Source organism: Carya illinoinensis, chromosome 13 (genome assembly GCF_018687715.1).
Source record: "Carya illinoinensis cultivar Pawnee chromosome 13, C.illinoinensisPawnee_v1, whole genome shotgun sequence".
Lineage (NCBI taxonomy): Eukaryota > Viridiplantae > Streptophyta > Magnoliopsida > Fagales > Juglandaceae > Carya > Carya illinoinensis.
Window position 1 is genome coordinate 22,479,245 of NC_056764.1, and position 10,123 is coordinate 22,489,367.

Genomic DNA, 10,123 nt, shown 5'->3' on the forward strand with positions numbered 1-10,123 from the left:
CAATGAAATCCCCTCAATTATTTTTTTTTGGGTTTTTCCTTTTCGTCTCGCTGGATATCATTCCCATGGACAATACTTGGATTCACAAAAATAACCGTAACGTTTATCTTTAATATCACTTCCTCCCACTTTACTGTGCGTGTGAGTGGATTGAAAGCGTGCACGCAGGAGCAGCGGGACCCATATGTTTATCATCATGCTTGCTTCTGTTAAATCAACCGTGTGTTCACCGCTGTCACTGCGAGTAAGTAGGCTTTTACCACGTCAGCATGACAGATGCAACGCGATAGATGTTGGGAACATTACGGTTTAACATTTAACACAATTCCACCGTTAAAGTTGCCTTTTAAATATCAGCTTATTTCTGATATTTTGTAAATAATAATAAATTTTTTTAAATATTTTATATAAAAATTTATAATAATAAAATAAAATGAAGGGTAAATCGAACTTTTAACTATATAATTAACCAGCTGTAGTATTGGTGGGGTGAAAACAGGATATTAATCTTTTAAAAAGCAAAATGATTTGACAAGGTATCCGCAGTCAACAAAGCTTTGATTGTTTTGAAAGAATATAAATTGTATGACTTTGTTGGGCAAACTATTCCTCATAAAAGCTGTTTTCCAGTTTCACAAGGTCGTGTCGTCTATCTAGCTATCTGTCTGCATGCTTTTCACTTCGTGCCATCAAATTCGGTGTTTAACTTCATTCTAATTTTTAGCTATCTTTAATCTTAAAGAGATGATATTTATAATTGTGGTTGTAAAAGTAACTTGCGGTCATTTTAAAAAAAAAAATTAATATAAAATATACATAAAAAAAGTTAACTTTTTAATCGTAGATTCCACTCTTTTTCAAAATGATTGCGCATCATTTATAATTCTACAATTATATGTAATATTGCTCTTAATCATATAACATATATATATATATAAGAGAATATTTATAGTCATAAAATATATATATATATACATGTTTTTTTCTTTTTAAAAAATTAAAAAAATATAAAAGTTATATAAAAAAATTAATTCTTTAAATAATAGATCTTCTTTAAAAAAAAATACACAACACTTATATAATTTATAATTGTATTTAAATTTATTTTATATATTTATATATTCTTTTAAGTCTGAACGTGACAGATACGATTGCACAATGTCAGAACTGTAATTTGTATCAGGCCGGTGCATGTGTTGGATTGCAGGATGGATTACGACGATGAAAGCCATGAGATAAATACAAAGTCTGATCGAATTTAATTAATATTTGTGAGAAATTCATCCGAATATCAGACACCCATTTTAAGTTTTTACCACTTTTTCATTATAATTCTTAATTCGCTATTTTTAAAATAATGTTAATTCGTCAGTCATATATATAATTATTTACTGAACGTATATTAAATCTCGCTGGGAGGGTACGTACGTATTTTCATATATTCCATTGAATTTTCAACATCCAATTACACAGACATATGATAATTAAGAGAAGCAAAGATCGAATATATATAGAGATTACCGGCCATGTTTGGAATGGGTTGATGTTTCTTACAGTAGTAATTTTCTCTCTTATACAATTCAAAAAGAGAGAGATCCACTGTAGCCCACAGTGTTAAATGCAGCCTATGAGCAGTATAGACTCTAGTATTTAGGGTTAATGTTGGAAAATAATTTTCATCTCATTTATATATCAAATATCAGTCAAATACAAATATTTTTAAAACATTTCCAAACTTTTAACCAAAAGGTAAAAAAAAAGTTTAAAATTATAATAAAAATAATATTAATAATTTTTATTTAATTAACTTCATAATATTTTTTTATTCAACTTGTTATCTCTCATTTTACAAAATCTAATAAATATTTAATTCAAACTATCTCACTACTATTTACTAAATTCTTATTTTGTCTCATCCCCAAGCATCCCCTTAAAGTAATGGGGTCTATATGTGTGTGTGTATATATATATATATATATATTTATAGATATGTTAATGTGGTGTGTCTATTTTTGTCTAATTTTAAAAAATGTAATTAGAAGCCATAAATTAGTAATAATCTTAGATGGTCCATTTTAAATCATATATATACATGATACATACACATATATATATATATATATGGAAAACATTAAGGCCACCGTTAGTGGCTCTCGTTGGAGGTCACCGCTGGCATTTTTTTTTTTTTTTTTTTGGTGATTAAGAAACTTTTTTTTAATATTATTATAATTGTTTTATATTTTTTTAAAAATATTAAAAAGTATTAAAAATGACTTGAAAAAAAAAAAATTGCCTAAAGGTAGAGCGGGAGCCACCGAGCACCACCATCTATATATAATAATAATAATAATAATAGCTCATTTTTGAATGACACGAAAGATATGAAGGTTCGTCAAAAGATTCGAAGTACAAGAAAATAAATGCAATCACAAGAATATATAGCAGCCAGGACTTATGATCATCAATTATCAGCAGTTGCAAAAAGTAAACACACATATAATATAATAATACGGAGCCATGGAGGTTCTATTAATTAAGAGGGAGAGTCTTCCTGCTGTTTGGTTAACATCAACCTCAATACTTTTCAGTACTTGCATAGAAAAACTAGCTGCATGCTACTCGCAGGATGCCATTTTCCTTTTAGTAGAATCCACTAGACTTTTCATGAGTTCCCTGATCTGATCCTGCAAATGCCTGGTCCAACGTCGTCTTTGCTTGCTTGGTACCATCCAGCTTTAACCCAAAATGAATGTGTGGGAAATGTGCCCACTGAAAAAAACAATTAATGCTCTTATTAGGACCCATAACAACATTATTGATATTGCATTATTATCTATAATATTTCATTTGATCTTTAAGATATGTACATGAATGCTTAATTTATAAGAGGCATCAGATCTTTTAGAATTAGAGAAAAGTTTGATGTAAAGTGATCAGAGAGAGAAACACATATGTGGCTCACAACATTTTCACATACACAGACGATAATATCTAAATACTCATGTACAATCTCACTTTATGTGTCTATTTTTCTTCTATTCTTATTGTCTTGATCTTACTATATATATATATATATATCATAAAACAAGCGTGCATGGTTGAAGAAATAGTTATAAGCAATGCAATGAGTTTTACTTAATTAGATGTTATCCTCTTTAAGAATAAGAACATCGATCATTTTTTAAGATTGGCCAGTCATGTTAACATAATTCATATAATCATGTATTGCAAAATGGAGAAAATTATTTTTAAATACTTAATGCATGGTATGAGATATATGTGCATGCCTGCCTGCCTTTTAAGCTCATGTTACAGTGTTAGTGAAAACATTTGAGGCAATCTCCATTAAACAAATGTATCTCTACAAGGTAATACATATGACGTTCTTATATATAAGAACTTTGATTAGATAGAATCCGAGTCACACGTACAACTTCATCATGATCAGATCATATGTTTATATCTTACTTCAGGACCTGATAAAGTTCGAACAAAAAATCGAAGAGATGTTTTTATGATATTGATGGTTTCCATAAGCTAAATGATCCTATTGCATATTTAAAAACTAACTGTCAAAGTACGTATTAGTGCACGTATATAGTGCACGTATATACGTACATGACTAAAAAACAAGCTTCAAATATGCAGGGTTATTGATCTATGCCCAAAATCAATAGTAGATTCCGACCACATTTGATGTGGTCTATCATGTGTACATGATTGTCTCTTTCTCTCTAAAATCTACCATAGATTTTGAACAGGGAACTTAATTTAAGGACTTTCATTCTCATCGCTTTGTTTCTTAAAACATTTGAACTGATCAACATGCACCGTACCTAGGTAATTAAGTTTAGCACGTTATATGCAGATAGCATGCATGGGACCGCATATGCAAATTAGGCAACTATAACAAGGAATTTCGCAGAAGAGGAAGGTTGTTCCTCGATCAGTTGCCATCATTGTGGGGTAAAAGAAACTAGATTCTATCTACTTTAAAAGTAGATTAGGTAAGGCTAGGGCATGGGATATATGCTTCCTTCCCGACAGTTTCATTGCAATATCAATAGTTTCTTTTTGTTGAGTTTATGAATTAATTAATTAGGCTATACGTACGTAGTACTCCATACATATGCAGCTGGTTAATTAATCCTAATATATATATATAAAAGATGTTATTGATGATCATGAGCTATAACATTAAGAATATTAATTAATTAATGCAGTCTCCTTTTGTATTTGTACTTCTCTTTTTTTTCGTCTGTCAGTAACTTACTAATGGCGAAATAAGAATCAAACCCAAAGGCTTCAGCATGCACGTACAATAGCCCTTTAACCTGCACCTAGCTAGCTAGCTAGGCGCGGCGCTAAGACCGATCATGTCAATTTAATGTCTAGATCAAATTAAGCATGTGATTAGATAAAGGCCCGCCAACATTAATGTTAAAATGCAGCTTGCAGGCTTGTTGCGTGATGTGTCAATGCATGATAAGAGTGTGCTAGCTGCATGCATGCAAATAGACCAGGAGATCAAAGATCCAGTTTTTTTTTTTTTTTTTTGAGTTTTAGTTTTAAAGGATAATAAATGCTGGGATACAAAATGATATCTTGATCACCATGACCACGGTACAGTATATGATTGAAACTCGATGGCTAGGAAGGAAAAAAAAAAAAAAGAAAAAAAAGAAAAGATGAATAGTACTACAGTCACCCCCATAAATGACTGGTTCGATTAAGGAGTGGAACTTTATTCTAGGAAAAGAAATAGAAGCCCAACTATATTTGATTTTTCAAGAATGCAGTGAGATAATTAGAGCCAATCAAATTAGTTAATTTACATAATTTCTAGTACTAAACTCACATTTTTTGCAGCCGTACTGAAAGCTTCCCTGTGACTGATGTCCGGATTACTAGCCTTAATCCTTTGGATTTCCTCCCTGAAAGGTACGGAAACAAATAACAAGTAAAGTACTGATCAAGAGCTGCTAATCTTTCAATTTCCAGACCGACTCCAATTCCTACCATCAATCATAACCAATGTCAGTTTATGAGAGATAGAGGGAATATCAGGAGGCAGATTTAGCGCCCAAAAATAAAATAAGGGTCATGATGATGATAAACTGAGTTGGACTTACTTAATAAACCTGTTATATGCTGAAGGAACCCGTTGTCTCTTCTCTGGGGCTGTGATGATGTACACATGCAACAGTATTCAAAAGTATTAATTAAGCTTATAACTTTTGCCAAACACAAAACTCCTATTATGATCAGTCGTTTGATGATGAAGTGATTCTGCCTGCTTATTTGCCTTTGTCAGTTGGGTGAGATACATAGCTAATTTCTTCAAAGTCTACGTATCCATCATAAGCTAAGTTTAGGTAGTTGGCTATGCATTCAAACTTTGGTATCATCGACACATGTTATAGTAACTCGGTACTCTAGGGTACTACATTTATGTGCATTATATACCTATTTATATATATATATATTTATATATATATACATATCTTGTGCATGCACATTAGATGCATATCTATAAAGGAAGAGAGACACTCACGGGGCATGGGAGGCATTCTAGGTTGTTCATGCTCTATAGTCTCAAATGCAGCCAACTTGCTGCATTTGGAAGATGATCCACAGTCTTCAGGGCTCAGGTGCTGCTTCATCTCAAACAGGATAAATAGTTAATTGGACCATCATGTTCCCAAACAAAAAGGAACCATTAATTATAACATCACACAGAATCATTCCATTTTGACTTTTCAGTTTTGGGCTAGGGAGACATTTGCTTAGTGAAAACTAAAACTTAGCTTGGCTTGGGGCATTCTAAAAAGAGAAACTTTAGGAGAAATTAAGGTGAGATCACATATTAAAAGCAATAAGATTGGAGGGGAGGTCAAAGTATAATGAAAGAACAATATCTTGTGATCTTTTAACAAACAAGGAAGTACTACAGTGAAAACAAAAGCAAAAAATATCACAATTATTTTCCTTGTAAGACGAGTTATCATGAATCTCACTCACTCAATTACCTGAAAGAAATTATAATTTCCTGGTTTTGTATTGATCTTTTACCATTCCTATGTATAGACTTAGCTCATATATAGAAATTTCCCACTCAGGATGCCAAAAGAATCGGAATATATACCTGGGGATCTTGAGGAGGAACGGCTTGAAGCGATGTTCCCATATTAGCTGACAGCAAATTAGAACAATGCCCACATCTAACCGTTACAATGTTGAACAAACTGCTGCATGGAACATTTACCTGCCAAAACCCAAATGGAATTAACACAAAACAAAACATCGAAACTTGCAATCTTCAGAAATGTAACCATGTTTTGATGCTTTAATCTTGTCTTACAATGTCCCTTGAACTTCCTAAGGTTCTAAAGCTTCTAAAGCTTTATTATGCGGTTTTAGTTTGCTTGTTACAAACACCAGCTCAAAACCTATCGTATTTAGTCCATAAATCAAGAAGCTAGAATCTACAGTCGCATATACTGACTATACGGCTCCATACCAGGAGGAGAAGAAACTGGGAAATGATCATGAAGAGTGGGAAAAATATGTACGAGAAGAAGGTGAAGGTGGGAGGAGAAGGGGGGTTTAATGCGTAAATCTCTCAACTGGATCATAATCTTTTTCATTCTTTAGGAATCTTTTCTGGGCGAGAAAATGCGTTGAATTACTATGTTGAGACCCCCGGAGCTCACATGGTTGATACCTATAAGGAGTACTTCTTGCCCTTTATTTAAAGGCTGTCTCTGTTGTAATATATCTCTTTCCCTTTCGGTGCGAGTCCTGACATTTCTGTTCGCTGACACCCCGCAAGCAAGATTATAAAAGTAATAAAATACGATTTACACAGAGAGAGCGAGAGAGAGAGAGAGAGAGAGAGAGAGAGAGAGAGAGAGAGAGAGAGAGCTGGGGGGTGGCGGGGACGAAAACGACTTGACTGGAACGGAAACCATAAAGATCATGACTACCATTAACGCCATAATCGTGAAGAAGCTGACTAATTGATTTCCCTTTACATTGTTTAAGATCACAGTTCTGCTTCTTTATTTTGTTTGATTTTCGGAAAAAGAAATATGTAGGAGAGAGGTAAACGCCAATGGCTTTGAAAAGGAGTTCAAAAGAGGGATGTTATGATGAAAGAAAAAAGCATTTGCTATTTCCATGATTTTCTTTGGCACCACTCTCGCCACAAATTCTTGTGGAAAGAAAGGAAAACGCTCACTTTGTACGACAAGAAATACAAACATGAAACTTCGCAAAAATTTGAATGTATTTGCGATCATAATAATACTTTTCTAGCTCCCTTCGTATCCCATCAAAAATAATAATAATAATAATAAAGCTAGCTTCATAGCTGGGAACATAAGTACCCACCTCCAAGAAAGCAAGCCACAGAGAGAGAGCGCGACGAAGCCGTGCATCATGAGAAGCAGTGATAAAAGAGGATTAAGTACCCACCATTTTAACAGTAATAATTAAATGCCATTTAATGTAGGGCATGAAAGTTTGGAACTGTTTAAAGTTATGCAAAGCTGGTGCTTGAGATCAAAAAAGCTCCAGCTTGACTAGACTTGTACCAAAATTTTGGCATTGGGAAGAACCCTAACATATTCCCAGCTATATATCTCCAAAGTTAATATGTACCTAGCTCTTTGAAACCCTAGTCATAGCCTCCAAAGCTATATATGGAAGGCATACTGATTGACTTCTTTAGCTGTCAGTAATTAGTGGTCAGCGTGGAAATTGTTTTCTAACTAGCTGGTTCTGCTGCGTTACTTCTGAAGATCATCAAGATTTTCATAATATTGGCTCAATATCCCACCATCCAAACAAGTCCCACCGTACACGATCAATTCCTCCTCGTTTCGAATGGAATCTTAATGCGTTTTTGGAGGCTGTGAGGCAAAACCCAGTTAAAATTGCTCATAAAATATAACAAATGAGCCAGTATCCTCCAGTTAATTCCATTTAAAATTAAATAAAAAAACAAATCCATGATGGATTTCAACCGATGGAAATTTTACTAAAAAAGGAAAGTTCATAAATCGAGATCGATACAATGTAATCCTACAAATCATTCATCGATCTAGCATGCTGAGAGTTCTTCAAATTGGCTTTAATAGCTACATAGCCAGCTAGCCACAAAAAGCTTTTATTATAATCATAAATCTCGATAATATGAGAACCGATCGATGTTCAATTCAGCTGTGGAAAGACATGGCACAGAGCAAACCTTAGCAGTCTAGGCCGAAAGAATGAATAGAATGTAAAAGAAAGAATTAAGGGTTTTACCGCTAAAATGGTGTTGCAGAAGTTGCAGTGAACATAACAAACACGTTCGGGGGCCATCATGTCCAGTGACATAATTTTAGTGCTCGGATTGTAAAAATTGACCCAGATCAAGACGAGTACTGGTTTTTACAAAGTAACGTTAACAAGATGAAGATTGTAATCCAGTGGATGGGACGGGCCGGTACAAAGACAAAGAGAAGAAAATGCTTGAGAGAGAGAAGGAGAGAGACAGAGAAGGGTACAAAAATCTCAAAGGTGAGGATATGACTAGTCTGGTCGGAAAAAAACAAGTGAAGTGTCCACTGTAGGGTTGAGGGTAGTGGTTTTTGAATTGTGAAGGAAAAGATGGTTTATAGGAAAGGTAGATTGCGGATTTATGGGGGAGAGAGAGAGAGAGAGAGAGAGAGAGAGAGAGAGAGAGAGAGGGTGTGTGGGGGTAAGTGTGTGATGATTGAGAGAATGAGTGGGTGGGAGTGACCCATCCCTAACAATCCTGGCTTTCTGTAGCGGACGAGGGGGGCGAGACATTAATGCTAGCTTTACATGTTTAGGGACGAGAGAGTTTACTTATTTTTAGGGACGAGAGACGTACTTTAAATTTTTGTCATCTTTTTTTCGTTTTGTCAAACTGCAGAATCTAATATTTATTATCCTTTCTGTTTAGGATAGATTTTTTTTTCTTTTTCTTTTTTTCTACAATTTTTGCAACCAAAGTTTCCTGTGGCTTTTTGTTGTGATTTCACGTTTTAACTGTTTTTTTGATTTTTGGGGACAAACCTCTTCTTTTAAGAGAAGTGTAGTGATATCGTAACCGAATTTTTGTCTAAGGTTGTCTAAAAATTTAAATTTTAAAATTTTGATTTCAATACTAATTTAGCATTGACAGTTATGCTAAATTGAGTCAGAGTCGGAGTCTGAGCTTGATGTATTTTCTGAAAAACTCCGACTTTGTCATCCAACAACCTCTAACTCCGACTTTAGCTTCTAACACGACACTAACATTCACCTTCGACTTATACTTACCTCTTACTTCGATATTAGTATTCATACGTTAGAAAAACATGTATTATTTATATATTGCATATATATATATATACTCATATAAAAAAACTTAGAGCTTATATAATTAAAGTCATTACTGTACAAATATTTGTTAATTATTATAATATAATATACTTATATTGTAATATAAATAGACTAATAGTCTTGTTTAGAAAATAGTGAGTAGTATGTAATAGTCTAGTATAATAACATGTATTAATTATACACTAGTAAATTAATAATTAATGTTAATAATTATCACTAATTACAATTGTTAACTTGGCAGGTGATTTGTATTTTTAATCCTACTTATTTAGTTTGAATTTTAGTAAAGATGGTCCAAGTATTTAATTTCAGACCATTATATGTCTACTTTCACCCAAAAAATGTTCTAGATCACTTTTTGCAAAATTTATCCTATTTTGAACTGAAGTTTGTCCATACTTTAAGCTTGATTTTGGGAGGGGGGGTTGTAGGTTATATATATATATATATATATTTGTTGTAGACTAGGTTAGGTTTTTTACTTATAAAAATAATCCATTAAATAATAAAAACTATGAATATATAGGTCATTAATTTTGTTGTTTACTAGTGGATATAATCACTACAAGAGAATTAGTTTTTTTAGACAAAAAATTTTGTCTCAAAAAATCCGAATTTCTTCCCTAGAAGTTTTTAGAGAGGAAAAATTTTTATCTCTATTTTGTCTCAGAAAGTCCGTCTCAGAAACTTTTCGAAGACAAAAATTGATTTTCATCTCTTAAAAGTA

The 10,123-nt window shown here is 33.1% G+C and overlaps 1 protein-coding gene across 2 annotated transcripts; it reads right to left on the reverse strand.

Moving 5' to 3' along the window:
- Positions 1 to 2,417: 2,417 nt before the first annotated feature.
- On the reverse strand, positions 2,418 to 8,742 carry LOC122290786 (putative axial regulator YABBY 2). Of its 2 annotated transcripts, none has more exons than XM_043098424.1 (6): positions 8,311 to 8,742; positions 6,146 to 6,265; positions 5,555 to 5,654; positions 5,133 to 5,181; positions 4,859 to 4,934; positions 2,418 to 2,769 (listed from the first exon to the last, which is right to left on the reverse strand). In XM_043098424.1, the coding sequence occupies exons 1-6, from the start codon at positions 8,380 to 8,382 to the stop codon at positions 2,641 to 2,643; spliced, it is 546 nt and encodes a 181-aa protein (XP_042954358.1). In that variant the 5' UTR covers positions 8,383 to 8,742; the 3' UTR covers positions 2,418 to 2,640. The 2 variants fall into 2 exon arrangements, with proteins under 2 accessions (XP_042954358.1, XP_042954360.1); XM_043098426.1 differs by lacking the exon at positions 8,311 to 8,742 and adding an exon at positions 6,521 to 6,703.
- Positions 8,743 to 10,123: the final 1,381 nt, after the last annotated feature.